We start from the raw sequence: 25,731 nt of genomic DNA on the forward strand, positions 1-25,731 counted from the left end.
AATTCATTCTCTAGGGAAAGGTAATTTATTCTAATATTGAGCTATCTCTACTATTAAATTTGAAGTGAAGTTAACAGGACAGAGACCCGTCTGTGTACATCCAACAAGACACAAAGACAATAGCCAAGGGCACCAAATTAATGAGTGCATGTTGAAAGCACTTTAAACCTGCAACATGCTTTATAAGTGTAATCAGCATCTAGAAAAGGCAACTCAGAGGGAGGTAGTCATGTTTTTAGGAAGTTCAGCACTATTCCCCTATGAAAGGATTATTTTTGTGTTTAGAATATTTTTGATAGACCCAAGTAAACTAATATGTATTCTGTCTATAAATCAGAGGAATAAAGGGCTCGCGGGTGACTGCTCCTCTCCCGGACTTCTCTATTCATCTCTTTATAGTTCATGGCTTATGAGCATAAATTGTGATGCTCTAAGTATAAAGCTTGCTACACTATCGTTACATGTGACATTCACGTAGATACTAATGTATGCTTATATTTGAGGCATGTTGAGGCAGTGAAGAGTTTTTCAAGTAAACACTACTTGAAATAAACTAAATTTCATAATTCAAAGATGGATTTAGTTCTTAATTAGGAATAAAAGCTAGAAGAAGGAGCCACTCAGTTGAAGGTGCTGATACAAGTCCAAAGTATTAAAGATAACATAAAGACAAAACAATTTAATGAACCTAAGGCTTTAACAAAACAGAGATAGTAAAATTCTATCCCAAGAAATTGGTTTAGAAATGTGGAAAGAAAATTAAAAGATTTATCCTGAATAACGACTTGCTAGCTCTTACTGGCACACTAGAATATTCATGTATCATTCACTAGTCAATGTCCTATTTTCTATCCTAGTTTGTGTGTGTGTTACAGAAGGCATTTTCTTTTTCAAGAGAAATTTGAGGACTTTTGATTACCCAGATAACACATTTTAAAATTCAGCTAATTAGGTAAACACTGAAATATCTAACCGTAACTATTTGTGGCCAGTATCTCTACCTCTTTCTGAGAGGTTGAGTCTGAATTCAAGTATATTGATGGTGAGCAGTTTAACAAAGATGCTTATAGATGATTCTCAAAGACTCCCCAGGCATTTATTTCAACCTGGAAAATAGCTGAATACGTGGCGAGAAAGCACTTGCTGTTTGGCCAAGTAGGGCCTCCCCACATCCACCCCCCAAAAAAAGTTGTTTCATAGCCATGGACTCAGAAAGCCTCAGAAAGGTAAACATAAAAATACACTATTTTAATTGTGTAAATGTCTTGAGTCTGGGAAAAGTCTGTGAACTAGACACCATTAAAAGATGCAGTATCTGCTAGTCCCAAACTCCCAATCCATCTTCCCCCAACCCTCCTCCCCCTTGGCAAACAAGGTCCTACTGTATAGCACAGGGAACTATATTCAACATCCCGCAATAAACCATAACGGAAAAGAATATGAAAAAGAATGCAGATATATGTATAACTGAATCACTTTGCTGTACAGCAGAAATTAACACAACACTGTAAATCAACTATACTTCAATTTTTTTAAATGCAGCAAATTAGACCCAGCGGGGATGCACTGCTACCAGACGGGAAAGAATGCAGAGTGTCATATTTTGTGTTTGAGGTGTCCAGGTAAGAGTTCCCCAAAGCAATCTTACCTTTGTTTTCTGCCTTCAGTTCCTCTGCCATCAAGCTGTCTTGTCGGTTACCAAGCACGAATGCCAGAAACGAGAGGATGAGGGCATCCAAAATCCCAATGATAGCCAGGATGTAAGCCCAGCGGACTGAACAAGCCCCAAGAGTGTACTTGTCTGTCTTTTCTCCACACATCCGTTTTACTTCATCTGAATCCCAGCCATCAGGGAAAATCATACAGCCAAGCACAAGGCAGGCAGCTTAGAGAGAGAGGAAAAAAAGAGAAAAGGAGTTACATAAATTTCATTTTAGCAAATATAGCTACTATGTGTCAAATCATTGTCCAAATTCTTGATGTCAAAACCAGCAAATCTTACTGCTGTCCAACCCTGAGTGATTTTTTCCTGGTTAACTTAATAGCAGCCCAGCACTCTGCAGTGAAAGGGGCTCTGGGAACACTCTTTTCAGTGAGACTGAGCATTATAAGAGAGGTTAAGGTATGTTGATCAATAAGAAAATACTTAAAAAAAAATTGAATTTGAGTGCATTTGTGAGAAGGCTTCCACTGCAAATAGGCCACAGGCAATCCTAACACTGCAGAATGACAATTCAATGCTGGCTCTGAAGAGCTATAACAGCAGCCAGGTTGGGGATTAGGATAACATGGAAAGTACCAGAGCATATACTGACTTGGAGTCACAGTAAAAAATAGTTTCATATGGTGACCTCCAACATACACACTAAAAAGTTTCTTGAAACTACACTTACCACATGCAATGCACTCTGATATTTTCTAGTCTATTCTCCGTTCTATTTCATTTTTTAAAAGGCCGAAAATCATGGTAATGCAGTGTGGTACCACAGAGCTTTCATGGAAATTCAGGAATTTAAGGAGAATACTTATGTTCTATTTCCCAAATATCACCATGTGAATCATATGAATACTTTTCAATAAGAATATGTTAATTTGAAGGCTTTTGTCGCTACTCTCTTTACATTTTATCCAATTATTTGAGGGTAAATGATGACAGTGTTAGGTTGCACAGAGCATTCTGAACAGGTAGTTCACTCATTAATTCAACAACTGCTTATCGAGTGTCTCCTATGGAGTACCAGACACAGTTCTTGGTGCCATCAAGGGATACAGTCATCAAGAAAAGAGACATGGTTTATGTTATCACAGACTTTACGTTCTGTCAGGAAAGGAGGCAAAAAATGAGTAAGCATGCAAATAAAATAATTCTAAGTTGTAATAAGTAATAGGCAAGAAAGAAACAAAGGGCTCAGAGAATAGCGGGTGGGACCTTCTTTAGAGAAAGTGATCAGGTAAGGCCTCTTGAGGGGATGACATTTAAGCTAAGGCCAAAAACAGGCAAAGCACTAGACATGTGAAACAGATGGGAAAGATGTCTCAGGCAAGAGCATGTGCAAAGGCCCCGATGTGGGAAAGAGGCTTGGTGTATTTCAGAAGCTACCAGGAGATGAGTGATGGGGGTGGAGAAAGTGATCCTGTTGATGCTGTGAGGCAGGCAGGGGCTATGCATCCCAGCAGGTCATTGTTTCCAGGGCATGTAACTAAAGAAGACTTGGATGGCACAACCCAGTTAGAGTTCTGTGACTGTCGGAGGCAAACAATCCCTGAAGCTGGCAGGAGCAAGTCCCACACAACTCTTACCTCACTGCAACTCACTGAACAAGCCAGAAGTAGACAACTATTATCTTACTTTTTAACAGGAGCACAGCTCTACAAGACAGGTCTGGAGGAGACAGATACCAAGAGGGGTGACAGGAAGGAAGACTGCCTGGGAGAACTCTGATTTAGGATTCCTTGTTATTTTCCAGGATGATAGTTCAAAACTTTGGGTCACACTTAAGTCCTCTCTTTTCTTTGCCCCATATCACAAATGTTGCCATGCTCCTCTTACCTACCTGTGCAATATCTCTGCATAGGCACTCTTACTTTAAGCCTTCATTATCTCTCAAAAGGAACCTAACTTCCCTCTGCCTTCTGTTCATCCTCACTGTATTTTACATCACACATTACTGCTCACGCTCAAGATGTCTTGCTGGTTCCCACTGGTACTGAAGAACACTCAGACACTCAGCTAGGTATTCAAGGATCCACGGTCCAGCCCCTACTTAGTTTCCAGTCCTCTTCCCCTTTATACTCTCCACTTCATGTGGGTTGAAATACACATGATCCCCTGTCCATGCACCAAGTTTTTGGATCTCTGTTTTCTCTTTTGCCTGGAGAATTTGCCACTACTGTCCCTAAATACTCTACTCTTTTTTTTTTTTTTTTTTGCGGTACGCAGGCCTCTCACTGTTGTGGCCTCTCCCGTTGCGGAGCACAGGCTCCGGACCCGCAGGCTCAGCGGCCATGGCTCACGGGCCCAGCTGCTCTGCGGCATGTGGGATCTTCCCGGACCGGGGCACGAACCCGTGTCCCCTGCATCGGCAGGCAGACTCTCAACCACTGAGCCACCAGGGAAGCCCCAGAGGAATCTTAAAATAAAACCTGGGCTGATAACAAGGTCGGGTTTTGGCCTCCCAGGGAAAAAGGTTTAGGTCCCCCACTCACAGGTGGACTCCAGGTGTCCTTCAGGCCAGAAGGCACTGGAATTTGTACTGCATTCTCCACCCCCTTCTTGTTGGCTGTCTCTTAAGGTGAAAGATCTGATCTTTTAAAAAAATTCATCTGTTTTGAAAATCTGAATGGTTCTGTAGTAGGATAATAAAAAATGAAACTCAATTGCATTTAAAAGCTTTCAAAACTTTGTAAGTGAAGTCTGTGATTAAAATCCAATTTTTAAATAAATATATCCTATCTTTTTGAAAGCTGTGCTTCTAGATGGCCACTGCAGAACAAATTTTATTTTCTGACAATGTATTATCAAATATACATTTTCTTCTCACCCTATCCGAACTTCCCCAACTTGGCTGTTTTATTTTTGAAAGGCAAAGCCCCCTCCCCAAAGTTATAGTGTATTAAAGATTAATTTAAACCATTAAGATAGTTTAGGCTCTGTTGGTTTCTCAGGAAAGGTATGGTTATTACATTCTGCATTAATGCTTGAGTGCTATTATAAATTCTGTTTTCTGGCATCCTATTAACCAGAACCTCACTAACCTGCACGATTTGTAGAGCCGCTAGAAACTAACAGCTGTTTGTAATCCTGACTAAGAAGTACCTGCAAGATGCTAGGCTAATGCCTCAGTCAACAAAGGATGAAATAATATTCCTGTTGGCTTTATAATTATTTCTAATTCTTTACAAATTGATCATCCTGTAAGACGCAGCACCACCACTATACTAAACATTAGCGTATACAAGGCACCAGAACATCTGATTAACTTGGACATGCTATTTCCTGACTGGGAGGGATAGTGGAGAATTAGTTCCAACTGGGATATTATCCAAAAACGGTTCCTTATTAGAATGTCACCTAGAAAATGACTAAGTTACTCGCAGTTATATATTCCTTCATTTCAGCAGTAGGTTTTCCAGAAGTATATCAGAGAACATTCTTGAATATTAAAGAGAAACAAGAGCTCACAAGCTGGAAGTGAGCAGAGAATAATGATGAAAAGAAACCTATGTCCTTACGGAACGCTGCCATGACATCTTCTAATCTAGAATATACAATCAAGGCACCTTTGTGAGGGCAGCACTGTTGATTTCAATTTTAAGCATATTCCAAATGGCTAGGAAGCATTCACATTCTAAAAGGAACCTCTATGTAGAGGCTGCCCACAATGGGTTCTTCTGAAATAGTACACAAACAGCTAGTGGTTCCCTAGAGCCACTAATTGCCCTGGCATTTTTCTTTGCCAAAGAGCTGAATATAACCTCTGTGAAAGAAACAGCCTCAGAAAAATCCACAACTGTTTTTAATTGGGTCTTTCTCCAAAGGGAAATGAAGCAAGAGGAAAAAAGCAATGGCGGGGGTGGGGGGGTCCTATGATTTGGGTCACTTGGGCCTGCTGATATTGCTGAACCAACTATCCTAATCAGGACTTTCAACATTGCAAACCTGAGAACGGCTTATTTTTTGGACAGGAAGGGAAGGTCTAAATTCATTCTTTTAAAAGTCTATGCACTGTTGCACAAAAAGCATTATAAACTGCCTCACGTTGCTGAAGCACTCAGAGGGAACGTGGTGAAAACAATGAACCTGAGTTCACTTTATCAATTATTCAGGCATATAGTAATTGAAGAAACTGATGCCAGCAGAGCTGCCAGGCTATGGAGGGGGAACTTTCACAGGAGGATTTTTACTCTAAACACCTGGTAAAGGAGAGACACGAAGCATTCCTACAGTTTCTTCATTAGCACACGGCCAACAAAACTGAACCCTAGTATTCATACGTCTGGAAAAGGTACTGTATTTATACCTCAGTTTACCTCTGGAGAACTGAGTTGCTAGACAATCCAGGACAAAGTACTGTGGTTTAGAGTCCAGTGGAGAAAACCAATTGTCTCCTGATCAGTTTTGGTTTTAAACCCAGTATAATTTTATGAGCATTTAACTTGGGGTCATAACACAAAAGATACAACATCCCTTAGAAAGAGGAGAAAGAGAACATGTAAATAAACAACGGGCTCTCAAAAGAGGAGAATTAGAAAGTTGTGTGGGATGAGAGAAGCTTCTCTGCACAGACGCTCAGCCCTAATTGCCCGAGTAAAGGGCGCCATGCATCCACGTGTACCTTGTGCTCAATCAGCTGGTGTGAAACCCACACCATCGGGTTTAATAGAAAGGGGAGAATCAGGAGCCCACCCACACCTGTACTTAAGAGCTACGTAGTGGAGAAAAAGCTTTTCCAGAATATGAGGAAAAACATTTAACTAAGTACAATGTACCTTGCTAACGTGCCCAAATTTTGAGGGTTACTAGCCAAATATAATTACAAATCAGAATGTAGAACTTAAAAATACAATATAGTTCTGATCTCTAGAATGCTAGTAGATGGCTTTTGATATCTATCTTGGATCCAGTCAGACGCCATGAAATCTTGATATGACATAGTTAATAACAGTACACACCATAATAAATATCTAACATTTATTAAACGCTCACCATGAGTGGGGCACACTGCACATACATCATCTCATTTAATTCTCAAATAAAGACAAACATGAGAGCACTACGTCCCGGCTTCTCTAGTTTCTAGAAACAGGGATTTTTCCTGAAATACCCTTCACTCCCCATCCCATTCTTTCTTCCTTCCCACTGAGATGGAGTGAGTCCCCTGAGGAATACCTGGAGGAGAGGTATTCTGCATACCAGCCCAGCCCCTTCCTCTCCTTACCTTAGGAGCAGTTTGCCCACATGAAGAATATACTCCACTCTTCTGTGCTGTACATTTTACACAGGGTGGGCTTGACTTTCCAGTGATGCCCAGAAGTAGGAAGACAAGTATGTTTGATTCTGGGGGTGCAGATTAGGAAGTCCTTTTGGCTGAGAGACCCAGAGTCATTTCTTCAACCTAAGCCTTCTCATCCTAAAGGGTATATTTGGTCTCCATCTGCCAGCTCTTCTCTCTCTTAGTTGGTTCAGAGCTTGGGAGGGTCCCACAGTTCTGGAGGCTAGAAGTCTGAGATGAGAGCACCAGTATGGTGGGTTTGGTGAGCACCCTCTTCTGAACTGCAGATGGCTGACTTCTCGTTGTATCCTCCCTCACATGGCGGAAAGACAGCTAGCTAGCCCTGCAGCCTCTTCTTATAAGGTCATGAATCCCATTCACGGGGGCTCCGCCCTCAGAACCTAATCACCTCCCAAAGGCCCCAGCTGCTAATACTATCATACTGGGATTAGGGTTTTAACCTGTGAATCTTGGGGAGACATAAACATTCAGTCCACTGCAGAGGGGGAACAGAGGGTTGTCATTCATTGTTTCTCCACCAACCCCAACATTATTTTCTTTTTTATGTATAGGAAAAAAGGAAGCTGAAGCACAGAATCTTCAAATAGCTTGCTCAAGGTCATGCAAAGCCCACAAGTGGTGAAACAGGATTTGAATTCAGGTAGTCTAGCTTTGGAATCTATGCTTTTAACACCACATACACTATTACCCTTTACTTATCAACAATAAGGATGCACATGAAATTACTTTATATTAGAGTTTAAGATTTCACTCTTTTCTTTTTTTTTGGCCATGCAGCGCGGCATGTGGGATCTTAGTTTCCCGACCAGGGATTGAACCTGTGCCCCCTGCAGTGGAAGCACAGAGTCTTAACCACTGGGCTGCCACGGAAGTCTCGAAATTACTTTAGAATATTTTTATTTTTACTAAGAACACTTACAGAATCTTGAAAGTGCTTGTTGTTTATAATTAGACATTTATTGAGTACATGAGCTACTACTAAAATGATGCTTAGAAACTGCTAGCTTTTATATATATAAATATTTCTTTTGTTTACATCAGTACTTTACCTAATCAGAATTTCACCTTATATGCAGTGCCAAGAACATAAGAGTAATTATAAATTATAAATGTGTGAAATGGGAATTAATGAGATTAATTATAAATAAATATATGTATATTTGGTTTTATACACATTTCCCAAAAAAAATCCAACCTTTTTTTTTTGGCTTGATATTTTAAGTTGGTTTTTGGCTTGATATTTTAACTTGGCTATCTATTAGCCAAACATTTTATATGCTCTTAAAAGGTACATATTCCTTTTAAGAGTATATATGTGTATATATGACTATGAATATATTTACCTTATTAATTTACATATGGTTACTTACATATAGAATAAGTTCTACTTCAGGTAAAAATAAAGACATGAGTCAATTCGGTCCTATTAAAGTTTTTGTGAAGATTTACTTCTTTTAAGTAACTTCTTTGAGTTTCAATAGACACATTGTTTTAATGAACATTTCAATAAACGCAAAACCAAACATGCTGGCAGGTCACAAACTTTGAAAATTGCAGGAGAGCTCTTGAGTCAGGCAACATTTTCAAGCGCTAAAATCTATATTGCATTTCAGACACAGGACCTTAATAGAAGAAAATATCGTCTTTCTCCACAGCCTATGAACAGTACGCCTATCATCGTTCTCCCAGCAAATCTGCTTTAGCCATGGTAACACCTGGAGCAAAGACCAATTATTATCTTGCCAGCACTTTTCCATGTGGCTCCTTGTGCCAAGCTACTTTATTTGTAAAACAGGGAGCCCTGGTCTAGATGTTTGAGTGGTTATTTACTATTTACTTTATATCATTCATATTTAGGAGTATATTTGTATTCACTTGACGCTCCATACATACACATATGACGAGAAATAACTGCATCGGTAAAGTAATTCCTGAGCAGACTCAATGTCTTCCTGCTCAGCAGACAGACAGAGGGTGGTATCCTCGCTCTCTGCCCTAACTCAGGGAAAGGAGACATTGGCTGGAGTTTGACAAGGTCAGGAATCTCATGCCAATCCAGCTAGCAGCATTTCATTTCTCTGTAAAAAGGGGTAAACTTAGGAGCAACTGAACTCCTTCTCAGTGAGGATGAGCTCTCCCAAACCTGCCAGACTCCCCCGAAACAGAGTGCCCATTTGTACACACTTCCCTGAAACAGAATTTGTCACCAATATAGCTTTATGGTGGCAAGCTTTTCTTTTACACAGCTTGCCCACTTTTTATTTTATTGATGTAACATTTGAATTCTTTAGAAACTTCAAATGGCAAAAAATATTGTTCAAAGAAAACATGTGGAAAAAATAAATACTACATACTAAAAATGTCAGAAGTGGAACTAAGCTCAAGCAAGATGGATGCTTCCCCAACCATCTTTTGTAAGGAAGGCTCCTACTTTCAAGGGGGCATTAGATGCACACATGTACACATTATTTACAGACTCCCAGGTTATGTTTTTTCACAGTTTAGCTGATATTTCTTTCTTTCTTTCCCTCTCTCTTTTCCCTTCTTTCTCCCCCCTTCTCTTTCCTCCCTTCCTTCCTTCCATCTATATCTAATCAATATATCAATATTGATATCAATATCGATATGATACATACAGATCTCCCTCTGCTTCACTCCTGGTCCCTATACAGCTTAAGAACAGCCACATAACCTATGGAGTGGTGTCATTCTTTGCAGAGAGGGCTTGTAATATCATTCAGGACAGATACGGTCTAGTCTAGGCACTGAATTATTTTTTCATCACGTTGAAAAAGGCGGAACAGCACAGTGGGGCTCTGGATAACAAAATTTTCGAGCTGACTGTTCCTAATGTCTATTCTGTTCCTCTTTAGTATCACGTCCTCATTTCCATCCCCTCACCACTTGGATGCTTAAGATCAAGGTTATGTGGACTCTCAGGGTCTGCTTTATTACAGCTAAAACAAAAAACTGCTAAAGAAAAACACAACTGTGGCAAATTGTTTGAATTCCTTTTTTTTTTCTTTATTTCTTGCTCCTTGAAAAAAAAATTTTTTTTAAAGCCTTCCATTCTCTTTGCTGTGCCTTTGAAACAATTTATTCAGACTAGGGAAAATAATCTGAGATATGTTAGGCTTTAACTAATCTATGGTAAAATCTTCAGTGATTTATGTTTATGGAGAACGCTAATGGTTTAGAACAAAAAACTGTCCCCAGAGAAACCGAATTGGAATTGGCAGTAGGTATCAAAAATGAATAGGAGAAAAACCAGGTCAAGAGAAGGTGAAAGAAGTCAGTGGGTTAAATGTTCTGTCAAAAGATTTTCACGCATCTTTCAACCTCAAATTCTTAAAGTGGTAACCAAAAGTTTATAGATACAACCTTGTCAGGTGTGACATTTGAAGGACAATGCCTGAATCAGAACAATGCCTTCCCTTGACTAAAAGGAAATGCAATCCAGTCTTAACCTGCCAGTGAAATGCCCAGAAGGTGGTTTTGCTTTGAACTCAGGTGCTAGAATGGCCCCAGGCAAAGCTCTGGCTAAATCTCCCTCAGCAGGGAGCTTGGGCTTTTGCTCTCTGCCCTTGGGGGATCATTCCTGCCCTCAGGGTTCGGTACTTTCACCCTTTAACCAAGGCCCCAGGTTCCTGACTGGGGTTAAAAAAATCTACTGTGATTCATGTGCCACTCTCATAACCAAGGCTGGGGTATGCTGATGGGAATTATAGCACTGTGATGATCTAAAGTATTTTAAACTTCGAGATGATGGCCATGTGAATTACTGATAAACTCTGCTAATTAGAAACATTTAATAAAGTGATAGGATGGTACACTTGTTCCAACATGTTTCAGTAAAGAATTTGTTTTTCTTGGGCTTCCCTGTTGGCTCAGTGGTTAAGAATCCACCTGCCAATGCAGGGGACATGGGTTCGAGCCCTGGTTGGGGAAGATCCCACATACTGCGGACCAACTAAGCCCTTGTGCCACAACTACTGAGCCTGCGATCTAGAGCCCACGAGCCTCAGCTACTGAAGCCCGTGCGCCTAGAACCCATGCTCCGCAACAAGAGAAGCCACAACAGTGAGAAGCCACAACAGTGAGAAGCCCACTCACTGCAATGAAGAGTAGCCCCCACTCGCGGCAACTAGAGAAAAGCCCGCGCATAGCAATGAAGGCCCAATGCAGCCAAAAATTTAAAAAGAAAAAAATTGGTTTTTTTTTACCACTATCTGAATCCAGAATACCAGTTTCCTGCTTGCCCAGACAGAGAGAGGGATATTAATTCTTGTTAGAGACCAATATATGACCAGGAGCAGAGCTTAAAATTTCTGAATGGAAATTGAGAACAGTCTAGAGCAGCCATGATCTGGGCTTGGGTCCTGGTCCCTATCTTGAGTCCGGCTCCAGGGAATAAAAAGATGAACACACATTCTCCACCCTACAACCCTGCCTGCTCTCCCTCTTCAAGGTACTGTTTGTATTCTTCAAAGAGTAGTCGACTTTCATACATAAAAGAAATATCACTTGGGACAAACTGAGGGCTTGTTGATTCTACAATCAAACACAATCTAGATTAAGCATTTCCTTATCTGTACTGTGTATTAGTTTTCTACAGCTACTGCAACAAATTGCCACAAACTTAGTGACTTAAAATAACACAAAACCATTTTTTTTTTTTTAGATTCCATATATTTTTGTTAGCATACGGTATTTGTTTTTCTCTTTCTGACTTACTTCACTCTGTATGACAGACTCTAGGTCCAAGGTTCTGAAGAACCCAGGGGCAGGACAGGAATAAAGACGCAGACATAGAGATTGGACTTGAGGACATGGGGAGGGGGAAGTGAAAGAGTGGCATGGACATATATATACTACCAAATGTAAAATTGATAGCTAGTGGGAAGCAGCCGCATAGCACAGGGAGATCAGCTTGGTGCTTTGTGACCACCTAGAGGGGTGGGATAGGGAGGGAGACAAGAAGGAAGAGATATAGGAACATATGTATAACTGATTCACTTTGTTATAGAGCAGAAACGAACACACCATTGTAAAGCAATTACACTCCAATAAAGATATTAAAATATATATATATATATATAATTCTGTAAATCAGAATTCTGATACAGGTCTCACGGGGCTAAAATCTCACTGTTTGTAGGGCTACATTCCTTTCTGGAGGCTACAGACAAGAATCCATTTCCCTGCCTTTCTTTTCCTGCTTCTAGAGACTGCTGGCATTCCTTGGTTCCTGGACCCTTTCCCTCTTTCAAGGTCTTCAATGGTGAGTGGGGTCTTTTCACATATCTCTCTGACACTCTTCTGCCTCTTCTCCTTCCACTTTTAATAATTCATGTGATTAGATTGGGCCCACCCAGATAATCCAGGATAATCTCCCCATCACAAGGTCAGCTGATTAGCAAACTTAATTGCATCTGCAAACTTAATTCCCCATCTCCATGTGACCTAACATATTCACAAGGTTCCAGGCACTAGAGAGTGGACATCTTTGGGGGGCATTATTCTGCCTACCACATGATGTTACACATGGTAGTGTGTTGTTACAATCTTTTTTTAAAAATTGAAGTCTAGTTGGTCTACAATGTTTCAGGTGTACAGCAAAGTGATTCAAATACACACACACACACACACACACACACACACGTGTATATATATATATATTCTTTCTCAGATTCTTTTCCATTACAGGTTATTACAAGATACTGAATAAAGTTCCCTGTGCTATACAGTAGGTCCTTGTTGTTTATCTATTTTATACATAGTAGTGTGTATCTGTTAATCCCAAACTTCTAATTTATCCCTCTCCCCTACATTACCCCTTTGGTAACCATAAATGTGTTAGAATTCTAAGTACGTGAGTCTGTTTCTGTTTTGTAAATAAGTTCATTTGTATCACTTTTTTAGATTTCATATACAAGTGATATCATATGATATTTGTCTTTCTCTGTCTGACTTATTTCACTTAGTATGATAATTTCTATGTCCATCCATGTTGCTGCAAATTGCATTATTTCATTCTTTTTTGCAACTGAATAATATTCCATTGTATATATGTACCACATCTTCTTTATTCATTCATCTGTCAATAGACATTTGGGTTGCTTCCATGTCTCGGCTATTGTAAATAATGCTGCAATGAAACTGGGGTGTACATATCTTTTCAAATTATGGTTTTCTCCAAATGTATGCCCAGGAGGAGGATTGCTGGATTATATGGTAGCTCTATTTTTAGTTTTTTAAGGAACCTCCATACTCTTCTCCATAGTGGCTGTACTAATTTATATTCCCAGCAACAGTGTAGGAGGCTTTCCTTTTCTCCACATCCTCTTCAGCATTTATTGCTTGTAGACTTTTTGATGATGGCCATTCTGACCAGTGTCAGGTTATACCTCATCGTAGTTTTGATTTGCATTTCTCTAATAATTAGCAATTTTGAGCATCTTTTTGTGTGTCTCTTGGCCATCTGTATGTCTTCTTTGGAGAAATGTCTGTTAGGTCTTCTGCCCATTTTTTGATTGGGTTTTTTTTTTTTGACATTGAGCTATATAAGCTGTTTGTATATTTTGGAAATTAATCCCTTGTTGGTAGCATCGTTTGCAAATATTTTCCCCCATTCTGTAGGCTGTCTTTCTGTTATGTTTATGGTTTCCTTTGCTGTGCAAAAGCTTTTAAGTTTCATTAGGTCCCATTTGTTTATTTTTGCTTTTGCTTACATTACTCTAGGAGATAGAGCCAAAACATACTGCTGCAATTTATTCAAGTGTGCAACACACTTCAAAGAGTGTTCCGCCTATATTTTCCTCTAGGAGTTTTATAGTATATGGCCTTACATTTAGCTCTTTAACCCATTTTGAGTTTATTTTTCTATATGGTGTTTGAGAATGTTCTAATTTTATTTTTTTACATGTAGCTGTCCAGTTTTCCCAGCACCACTTATTGAAGAGACTGTTTTTTCTCATTGTATATTCTTGCCTCCTTTGTCATAGATTAATTGATGATAGGTGCATGGGCTTATTTCTGGGCTTTCTACCCTGTTCCATTGATCCATGTGTCTGTTTTTGTGCCAGTATCATACTGTTTTGACTACTGTAACTTTGTAGTATAGTCTGAAGTCAGGGAGTGTGATTCCTCCAGCTCTGTTCTTCTTTCTTAAGATTGCTTTGGCTATTCAGGGTCTTTTGTGTTTCCATACGAATTTTAAAATTGCTTTATTTCTATGAAAAATGCCATTGTAATTTGATAGGGATTGCACTGAATCTGTAGATTGCCTTGGGTAGTATAGTCATTTTAACAATATTGATTCTTCCAATCCAAGAACATGGTATATCTTTCAATCTGTTTGTGTCATCTTCAGTTTCTTTCATCAGCATCTTACAGTTTTCGGAGTACAGGTCTTTTGCCTCCTTAGGTAGCTTTATTCCTAGGTATTTTATTCTCTTTGATGCTATGGTAAATGGGATTGTTGCCTTAATTTATCATTCTGATATTTCATTGTTGGTGTAGAGAAATGCAACAGATTTCTGTATATTAATTTTGTATCCTGCAACCTTATCAAATTCATTGATGAGCTCTAGCAGTTTTCTGGTGGCATCTTTAGGATTTTCTAGGTATAGTACCATATCACCCGCAAAACAGTGACAGTTTTACTTCTTCCTTTCTAATTTAGATTCCTTTTATTTGTTTTTCTTCTCTGATTGCTGTGGCTAGGACTTCTAAAACTATGTTGAATGAAAGTGGTGAGAGTGGGCATGTTGTTATAATCTAGTTCCTGTCTTCTGATTTGTAGTTACTGTGGTCCACACTGAGAGGCATACAGTTGTAGATCTATTGTAAGGGATGAACCCTGAGCATCTGTGCCACACAAGGCTGGCCTTCCATGGATCTCTGCTGGGTTTTCTGGGTATGACATGGTTCTATCTTGATTTCCTGATTACCTTTAGGTTTTCCTGTTGGGACCAACGTTTGACCTTTTTTGAGCCTGCTTTTCTGAAGTCCTGATATTTTTCCTGTCTCTGACAGTATACATTCTTTAGCTTAAGCCCTTAAAGGCAAGCTTGAGTCATGTTTCAAGAGTGTGGATTATCTTGACCAAAGCAAACAATGCTCAGAAAGGCCATGACTTGGGGGCCTTCTTGCTAGGACCAAATCCACTGCTTGGCTATCTCTCTGCCTTGGATATTCAAGCTTCCAGCTTGAATCACACCTAACTTTGAATCCTTTGGGCTATTTGCTATTCCTCTCAGTGACTCTGTGCAAGCACACACTTGCTAGTCCCTACTTTCTCCCTTCCAGCACTGGCTCCCTCTTGGGGTCACAGCATACTACTTGGCGGAACTCACCTAAACTGCAACCAGCAAGGCCATCTCAACAGCTCCAGACCTATAGAGATGACACCAAAGACTATCTTTTCTCCCTCCTTCCTAAAAATATGGGTGATCAAGATGAGTACCTCTGATGTCTGCAGAGTGAGAGCTGAATAATAATTTCCCGAAACTTTTGCCATTTGACACATTTGGAAGTTTGAATAAGAGTGCATATGGATCCTGTCCCCTAACCTCTAGGTACTGATGTATTCGACCTGTGGGCTCAACCTTCACACCTCTAACCCATCTTCACAAAGACAGGCAGTATATTGGGAGGTTCAGATGTAGCTGCATGGAGTTAGTTATGGGTCTAGTGTGTAGCATGAGCTCAGTACCTCAATTCTTACCCATTATTCCCAGGTACTGATCTCTGGACATTAATAATAGAATTATTATTGTTATATAAAGCCAAAGCCATCATTTAGGTTTCTGAGAGTCCAGAATCTCCAGTGAGATGAGTAGTTTGAACCAATGTTGAAGAAAATAAATTTGTCAGGGAAATTGGAGCAAAAACCTGTAGTGCCTTCCTTTTCCTAAAATATTTTAATACTGTAAAAATAACAGCTAACATTATGAAGCACTTGTGTCACACACACTCTTATATGAATCAACTCATTTAAACCTCATTACAACCCGATGAAGTATGTACTATTATTACCCCCATTTTATAGAAGTTGAAACAAGAACAGAGAGCTTAAGTAACTTTGAAAATGGCACAGCTGCCAGGATTGACACCTTGGGCAGTCTGACTGTTGTTCCATCTCTTAACCATTTTATAATTATAGAGTTTAATTTTTACTATTTCAGGAAAATACAGAGCTTTCCTCTAACAACAAAATCAGAATACCACAAAAGATTCACCCAAGAACTGGTGAGACTGATATAGATAATCTGACGAAAGACTGGTCTTTGACTTAATTAAATACAGTCAACAATTAAGGTCAAAGCAGGTTGTTAAAAATGCAAAAATTGGACACATCAACAGATATTTGTATTGCAGTACATGGCTAGAAGCCCATTACTGAGAAATGGTCTTGTGGTGGAACAATACTAGAGTTCCCATGAACTTTAAGAAATGGACCAACATATTTTAAAGTGTTGGCATCCTGAGTTGTCAAAATGACATTCCTAGAAATAACTGGCAGCACAATCTCAGTAAACTGAAATGCAGGAACTTCATTGATTTTTGTTATTGCTGTTGTTGAACTTTAGAGCAATATATTCCCAGTTAAGGGAGTTCTTGTCAACAGCTGATGAGAGCCTTAAGAGGTGCCATTTCTTGTATGGCCAGACATAAAGTGATTTTACATAACCTTGGCAAACAGCTTCTTCAGTCAGGTAACTATTATTTACATCCCAGTTCTGGGGACAACAGGTGATTAAGACACATCTCATTCCTTCTCTCAAGGGACTTCTAATCTAAAAGGGTACCTAGTTTAACTGCTGTAATACGGGAAAAAGGGAGAAACAGGCTACTGAGTGTAACTGAACATATAATCTTAAACCTCCAACCTATGCTTTGAAATTTCAAAATTTGCTGAAAGGGAAAATTTAAGATTTTTAGTCTCAGACCATTATTCTTTCAACCAGATCCAAAAGTTGGAAGGGGACTGGGACAAAGAGGACTGGAAGCTGGAGGACATAAGTAAAACCATATGTGTGTGTGTGAGTGTGAGAGTGTGTGTGTGTGTGTGTGTGTGTGTGTGTGTGAGAGAGAGAGAGCATGGTTATTTAATTATAATACTATATAAAATAAAGGTACAGATATAACTGTTAAGACTTGGAAGATAACTAGTATCAAGATAGGAATATGCAGTAAAACTTACAATTACTAGGGAGGACAAAAGGGATTAAAAAAATAATAATTCTAGCAAAAGAAATAGGAACTGGGGTATAGTCTCAAGCTGAGGAGGTCGGGGGATGTCTCTGCTATATGACAATACGATTCAAACTCAAGCTCCCTGTATCATCAATAGTGTGGTATGTTATTCATCTCTTCTACTGGAAGTACAGTAAATATTAGGACTGGATGTTTCCACAGTGAAAGTTATGTTTCCTTGAAAGAGTCCAAATAGGGAAAATGATTTACCATTCGCATCTTTTAGATCAGGATACTTCATATCTTTCCTCAGTGCCAGATCCTAGAACACTGCCTGGAAACGTGAAGTGATGTATGGTTTACATGATCTATAAAGGCTGACAAGAACCTTGCTCTTGGGTCTTTCTTCATGGTGATGGGTGTTTGATTGTTTCCACCAGCCCTCCAAACTGGCCCTTCGAAGCAAGGGGAAAAGAGTTCTAGGCCTCATACTCCTGCTCTCCCCTCAACATTTCTTTATTTCTGGCACATTCTAGGTCTTTGGCCTCTCTAAGGTCCCTGTAGACTCCTCTCTTAGCATTTTTTGGAATTAAGCACCATTTCATGGTTTTAAATTACTCTTGCTTGCCCTGGTAGTGTCAGGGCTAAATACATCCCTCCAAACTTTAATTCTTCTCTTTAAGCATTCTTCTTCCTGCACTGGGGAGGAGGATCACAATGGTCCCTTAAATTCTACAGGAAGTGTTTTCAGTCATGCAGATGCAATCAATAGAGAACTCAACACAGCCTTTATAAGCCAGAATGGAGCCAGTATACAAAAAGATCTTTAAAAAGTACTGGAGAAAATGGAAAAGGCACACAGCTCTGTAACTAAAACTACTCACGGGTCAGAGGGAGAGAAGGAACATTCTTCTTGTGGTCCCAGCAGGGATCTCTATCAGGGATGGTTAAATGCTTAAGAGTTCCTTGAAGTTCCAGTCGTCATGGAGCTATTTGTAGACTGGTCTTCCCAGGATATCAGTTGCTTCAATATTACAGATTATTCTTGCATGGTTGGTGGCCAGTACATTTTCGTGGTTTCTAGAGGGTCCCAATTTTGCAGATCCACTTGACCAGGAAGTTTCCATTCCTCAGTAGGGGGTGTGTGTGCTTATTTTATTCATTTCAGGCTGATACAATGCTAAATTTGACAGAAGATATTTTTCAGTGAACTGGCTGGTTAGAAACCCTAAGCTTCTGGCTCTTCCCTGACTGAACACTATGTACCCTGGGAAGTGGTGAGCTCTGGAGTGAATTAAGCCTAATGGAGCATGAACTTAGGTCTACATCCATCTGCAGTCAGGCACATTCATTTATTGGGTTGGACATGAAATGGTGCTTTAGATGTGGTTGAGTGATGATGCAACTGCTCCTCTGGCACACCTCGGATGTTGAATGTTTGGTGTCAAATTTAGAATGAAGACCTAAGGCTTCTTTTTGTTGTTTTATCATAACGCCCGGAGGGACCAGGATATTGGTTAGCATCAGACACTAGTCTAGCTGGGCACTGGATCCTGTAGATATCACTCACTCCTTGCACCCTCGTGCCACTGCCGACCCTGCTCCTGCTAGAATCTCACAATTGCAGCTACTCATGCTTCCCCGTTTTGGTTTTTTATTTATTTATTTATTTAAAGATGTTGCCAAGCATGAGAATTGTGGCTGGGCCACTTAATCTGGAATGATATTGACATCAGCACTGGCCATTGAAATTTCATCACATAGCAAAACATCACTCATGATGATCCTTCTCCCATCTGAAGGCTAATAAAAGAGGAGGCATTCATGGGGTACTTTATAAGATATGCCCTACCAACCTGAAAATTGACTTCTAGTAGAGAGTTACTATCTACAATTTTCACCACCTCAATGCAGTAAGTTCATACATCCGCAAACAATGGTTCTGGGATGCAATCTTTACTGAACTTGAATTTTGGCTCTGCTTCAACCTAGAGTAAGAGCTACATCATGGATGCCAACTGTCTTGCATATGAGACCTTAATGGTCAAGAAAGTGAGAATGCTGCCCACCTGGCCTAACTTGTCCAGCTGTAACAATGTCCCCAGTGGTCTCTTGGAATGCTGAGTCACAGGCCAGAGCTAGATGCTATACAGCAGTGTCCTTGTCAAGGCCTGTCTGTAAGTGATATCCCTGTCTGGTTTACCTGCCAGTGGTATCGCTCGCTGGCAGCACGTGATATCCTGGAATTCTTAAGGTAATGAGAAATATCATGCCTCCTGTTGCTTTGGTCTGATGATGCTGAGTAGCTACTATCATCATGACATTGGGTCAGGCTGTAAGGCTAATAACATAGTCTACTGCTTTGCCACTAAAATAATGTATTGGAAGATGAAGGCCTGAGAACACATCCCTGACTCATTCCTCCAAAAAAAATGAATAAATTGAGGCCGCTGGCAAGTTAAGAGGGTGTGTGCCAACCTGAGGGTCAAAGTTTCTGCTCCCTGTGGTGTTGAGGAAGAGTGGAGAGGGCTGTGGAGTGGAGACTCCAGATTTCCTGCTCCTGGAGGGGCCAGACCGGCAAAGGCCTGTATGCATATTCTGCTTATGCTCCTGGGAGGACTGTAAGACCCCATGGCCTGGAGGAGAGATATTTTTGTAGCTGAATTGCTTCCAGTCCCTTAGGCGGAGAGGACTGCTGCTTGTTCCCAGAAAGGCCTCCTTCCCACCTCAGGGCAGCGACTACCAGCTCAGTGCTTATCAACTGACATAGCAGAAGTTTTCATGGCAAACATCAATGGCCTAGGGAACCTCTAAGTCCTGACTGAAGCTGAAGGTAAATAAATCATGAAGAGTCAAAGGAATGATAATTCCTTTAACGGGAATCAGACACCCAAGGGAGAAAGGAAAAGCTGAACTGGAGCTCGTGGCTGTACTGCCATAGAACTGAAAGACATAGGAGAGAATGTGAACAAAGTACTGATTCTCCTCAACGAGATGCAATTAGAATACATTAGACTTCCTGGAGCTAAATATCAACCTCAATTTAAAAAAGGAAAAAAAAAAAAAAACCCGACCTGAAGAAGATGGGTGTTGTTGAGAACTGAAATAGTGGTTTGGAACACCCTGAAGAACAAATGGCACAAAAGAACAAAATCCCAAGGTATAAGGGAAAGGACAAGAGATCTGGAAGTTAGAAACTTAAAATGTAAATAGTAAGAGCTCTGAGAAGAAAGAAATATATGGAGATATAATTTTTTAAAAAAGAAGAAAATTTCTTTGGATAAAGACAAGTTTTTAGATTAATAATAGTTACCACGACTCAGATGTGATTAATGGAAAAAATTTACATACCTAGTTATACCTTGGTGAAGCTTATAAATTCCTTGGATTAAAAAAATCTTATAAACTTCTACAAAGAACATTATGACAACAACAACAAAAATTAACTAAAGAAATGGTTACTATGTGTTACAGAGTTCTGAAACAAAAGATATACTGAAAGGGAAAATAATATCCCCCAACTAAAATTTTGAAGCAGTCCAGCAAACCCTACAAATTTTAGTGGAAGTAGAAATGCTGTGGTGTATTGGAAATGATTAACAACTGATTCTATGGAAAAATGATAAACAAAAAACAAAGCCTTGCTTTGAAGTGCTTGCCAATTTTCACAGTGTAACTACTCCCTCCAACGTTAATTTCAAGCTCTCAAAGTGATGTCATTGAACACAGAGTTGGGAAGAAAGGAGTCAGTTTAAACCAGCTCCAGGACACCACTGCAGAGAGCGTTAATGTAGATATAACAGCTTAAAAATATCACCTCTATGGAATATGTGATGAGCATGCAAAGAAAATACCTTAGTGGAAGGACACCTTTAATATGTTAACAGAGAAATGCAGGTGTGATTATCGCTGTTGGGGTGAGAAGGTAAGCCTTGGAAGAACTGAAGACAATTAATCAGCACTTCCAAATTAACAGGGCAAAATACAATGAAAGAACTGACCAAGTCAGAAAAGTAAGAGGGACTTCTGGTTTCCAGTCCCTCATGCAAGGAGCTTGGAAATCACCACTTCATCCTAATTGTAAGTAAAAAATTTGTACTAAAAAAGTCAATAAACTTTCTCACATCTATCAGGAAAGTGAGGTCACAGGGCAAACTGCTACCCCCAAGTTTGGAGAGACAGACAGGTGGATACAGAAACTCACAACTTATGAGAGCAGAAACCCATGAGCAGAAACCTGAGGAACCAGTGCAGGGGTAGGAAAACCTGAACTGTAACTGACAAATTGCTGGGGGCTCAGTGTGGACAAGTTTGAGAGTTAAAAACTCCTAGGGACCCAGTCACAAGGTGGCCTCCACACATTTGTGAGTTTTACCTTCTGGAGCTCTGCCAGATCCCCAGAGTGAAGACTGGAGAAAATTCCCCTCATGATGCTGGCAGAGAGAGGGGCAAAGGAACCATTCTGAAATATGCCAGAGTGTCTGTTCATCTTAACAAGGCCTGTCCTCAAGGAAAACTATTTTACCAGAGTCTAACCTATTGGGATTTTATCAAAGGTTAATCAACATGGGGGGAGGGAGGAAATACCCAACTCCAGCCCCTTCTAGCCATCCTGTCCCATTTAGAGCTAGGGAAAAACTAGAGAAGCACTTGTAAAGAAAAGTAAGAAGAGGAAAAAGAAAAAAATAAAGTGTGTTCATAGTAAACCTAAAATTAATGGAAGGAACAACACAAAGAATATCAGTTATGCAACAAATATGGAAAGTCTGAATTTCCCTATCAATATACATTATCATATTCAGTTAGACAAAATCCAGTTATATGTTAACAAAAATCACCATTAAAATAAAGTGACAGGGGATGGAGTAAAGATGGCATACTAGGAGGACACGGAATTCGCGTCTCCTCATAACTAGAGCAACTATCAGGCACCGGTGGGGGGCCACGGACACCTAAGGGGATGGGAGGAACCCCCAGCGACCAGGTTGTGAGATTGTGGTTCCCAGGACGAAGGTTGGGCCCAAGCTCCTGTGGTGGGAGCTCCAAGTCCAAACATCAGGACTAACAGAGAACCTCAGACCCCAGGGAATATTAATCGGAGTGAGGCCTCCCAGAGGTCCTCATCTCAGCACAAAGACCTGGCTCTATCCAACTGCCTGCAAACTCCAGTGCTGGACATCTCAGGCCAAACAACCAGTAAGACAGAAATACAGCACCACCCATCAAAAAGAGAAAAAAAAACTGAAACAACAAAAAAATATGTCACAGACAAAGAAGCAACGTAAAAACCTACAAGACCAAATAAATGCAGATGAAATAGGCAACCTACCTGAAAAAGAATTCAGAGTAATGATAGTAAAGATGATCCAAATCTTGGAAATACAACAGAGAAAATAGAATAAACATTAAGATGAACCTAGAAGAACTAAAGAGCAAACAAACAATGATGAACAACACAATTACTGAAACTAAAAATACTCTGGAAGAAATCAATACCAGAATAACTGAGGCAGAAGAACAGATAAGTGACCTGGAAGATAAATAGTGGAAATAACTACCACAGAGCAGAATAAAGAAAAAAGAATGAAAAGAATTGAGGACAGACTCAGAGACTTCTGGGACAACATTAAATGCACAAACATTCGAATTATAGGGGTCCCAGAAGAAGAGAAAAAGAAAGGGACTGAGAAAACATTTGAAGAGATTATAGTTGAAAACTTCCCTAATATGGGAAAGGAAATACTCAATCAAGTCCAGGAAGCACAGAGAGTCCCATACAGGATAAATCCAAGGAGAGACACGCCAAGACACGTATTAATCAAACTCTCAAAAATTAAATACAAAGAAAAAATATTAAAAGCAGCAAAGGAAAAACAACAAATAACATACAAGGGAATCCCCATAAGGTTAACAGCTGATCTTTCAGCACAAACTCTGAAAGCCAGATGGGAGTGGCAGGACATATTTATAGTGATGAAAGGGAAACACCTACAACCAAGATTATTTCTACCCAGCAAGGATCTCATTCAGATTTGATGGAGAAATTAAAATCTTTACAGACAAGCAAAAGCTAAGAGAATTCAGCACCACCAAACCAGCTTTACAACAAATGCTAAAGGAACTTCTCTAGGCAGGAAACACCAGAGAAGGAAAAGACCTACAATAACAAACTCAAAACAATTGAGAAAATGGTAATAGGAAGATACGTATTGATAATTACCTTAAAGGTAAATAGATTAAATGCTCCAACCAAAAGACACAGACTAGCTGAATGTATACAAAAACAAGACCCATATATATGCTGTCTACAAGAGACCCACTTCAGACCTAGGGACACATACAGACTGAAAATGAGGGGATGGAAAAAGATGTTCCATGCAAATGGAAATCAAAAGAAAGCTGGAGTAGCAATTCTCATATCAGACGAAACAGACTTTAAAATAAAGACTATTACAAGAGACAAAGAAGGACACTACAGAATGATCTAAGGGATTGATCCAAGAAGAAGCTGTAACAATTGTAAATATTTTGGCACCCACACAGGAGCACCTCAATATATAAGGTAAATGCTAACAGCCATAAAAGGGGAAATTCACAGTGACACAATCATAGTAGGGGACTTTAACAGCCCACTTTCACCAACGGACAGATCATCCAAAATGAAAATAACTAAGGAAACACAAGCTTTAAATGATACATTAAACAAGATGGACTTAATTGATATTTACAGGACATTCTATCCAAAAACAACAGAATTCACTTTCTTCTCAAGTGCTCATGGAACATTCTCCAGGATAGATCATATCTTGGGTCACAAATCAAGCCTTGGTAAAGTTAAGAAAATTGAAATCGTATCAAGTATCTTTTACAACCACAACACTATGAGACTAGATAACAATTACAGGGAAAAATCTGTAAAAAAATACAAACACATGGAGGCTAAACAATATACTACTAAATAACCAAGAGATCACTGAAGAAATCAAAGAGGAAATTAAAAATTACGTAGAAACAAATGACAATGAAAACACAACAGCCCAAAACATATGGGATGCAGCAAAAGCAGTTCTAAGAGGGAAGATTACAGCAATACAAACCTACCTCAAGAAACAAGAAACATCTCAAATAAACAACCTAACCTTACACCTAAAGCAATTAGAGAAAGAACAAAAAACCCCCCAAAGTTAGCAGAAGAAAAGAAATCATAAAAATCAATCAGAAATAAATGAAAAAGGAATGAAGGAAACAATAGCAAAGATCAATAAAACTAAAAGCTGATTCTTTGAGAAGATAAACAAAATCGATAAACAATTAGCCAAACTCATCAAGAAGAAAGGGGACAAGATTCAAATGAAAAGAATTAGAAATGAAAAAGGGGAAGTAACAAGTGAAACTGCAGAAATACAAAGGATCATGAGAGGTTACTACAAGCAACTATATGCCAGTAAAATGGACAACCTAGAAGAAATGGACAAATTCTTAGAAAAGCACAACCTTCCCGGACTGAACCAGGAAGAAATAGAAAATATAAACAGACCAATAGCAAGCACTGAAATTGAGACTGTGATTAAAATCTTCCAACAAACAAAAGCCCAGGACCAGATGGCTTCACAGGCGAAGTCTATCAAACATTTAGAGAAGAGCTAACACGTATCCTTCTCAAACTCTTCCAAAATATAGCAGAGGGAGGAACACTCCCTAACACATTTTATGAGGCCACCATCACCCTGATACCAAAACCAGACAAAGATGTCACAAAAAAAGAAAACTACAGGCCAATATCTCTGATGATCATACATGCAAAAATCCTCAACAAAATACTAGGAAAAAGAATCCAACAGCACATTAAAAGGATCATACACCATGATCAAGTGGGGTTTATTCCAGGGATGCAAGGATTCTTCAATATACACAAATCAATCAATGTGATATACCATATTAACAAAATGAAGGCTAAAAACTATATGATAATCTCAATAGATGCAGAAAAAGCTTTCAACAAAATTCAACACCGATTTATGATAAAAACTCTCCAGAAAGTAGGCACAGAGGCAACCTACCTCAACGTAATAAAGGCCATATATGACAAGCCCACAACCAACACCGTTCTTGGTGGTGAAAAACTGAAACCATTTCCTCTAAGATCAGGAACAAGACAAGGTTGTCCACTCTCACCACTATTATTCATCATAGATTTGGAATTTTTAGCCTCAGCAATCAGAGAAGAAAAAGAAATAAAAGGAATCCAAATCAGAAAAGAAGAAGTGAAACTGTCACTGTTTTCAGATGACATGATACTATACATAGAGAATCCTAAAGATGCCACCAGAAAATTACTAGAGCTAATTAATGAATTTGGTAGAGTAGCAGGATACAAAACTAATGCACAGAAATTTCTTACATTCCTATACACTAATGATGAAAAATCTGAAAGTAAAATCAAGAAAACACTCCCATTTACCACTGCACCAAAAAGAATAAAATACCTAGGAATAAACCTACCTAAGGAGACAAAAGA

At 39.4% G+C, this 25,731-nt stretch overlaps 1 protein-coding gene across 1 annotated transcript in view; it reads right to left on the bottom strand.

The window, feature by feature from the left end:
- Positions 1-1,532: 1,532 nt before the first annotated feature.
- Positions 1,533-25,731, bottom strand: part of LHFPL3 (LHFPL tetraspan subfamily member 3) — a gene marked incomplete at both ends in the record, with an annotated part of 354,501 nt that continues 330,302 nt past the window's right edge. The window contains one exon of the mRNA XM_082846249.1: positions 1,533-1,885. Within this exon, the coding sequence (XP_082702375.1) occupies positions 1,533-1,885 (353 nt within the window). The remainder of the gene's footprint in view (positions 1,886-25,731) is intronic.

This window comes from Leucopleurus acutus (assembly GCF_964270905.1).
Source record: "Leucopleurus acutus genome assembly, chromosome: 9".
Lineage (NCBI taxonomy): Eukaryota > Metazoa > Chordata > Mammalia > Artiodactyla > Delphinidae > Leucopleurus > Leucopleurus acutus.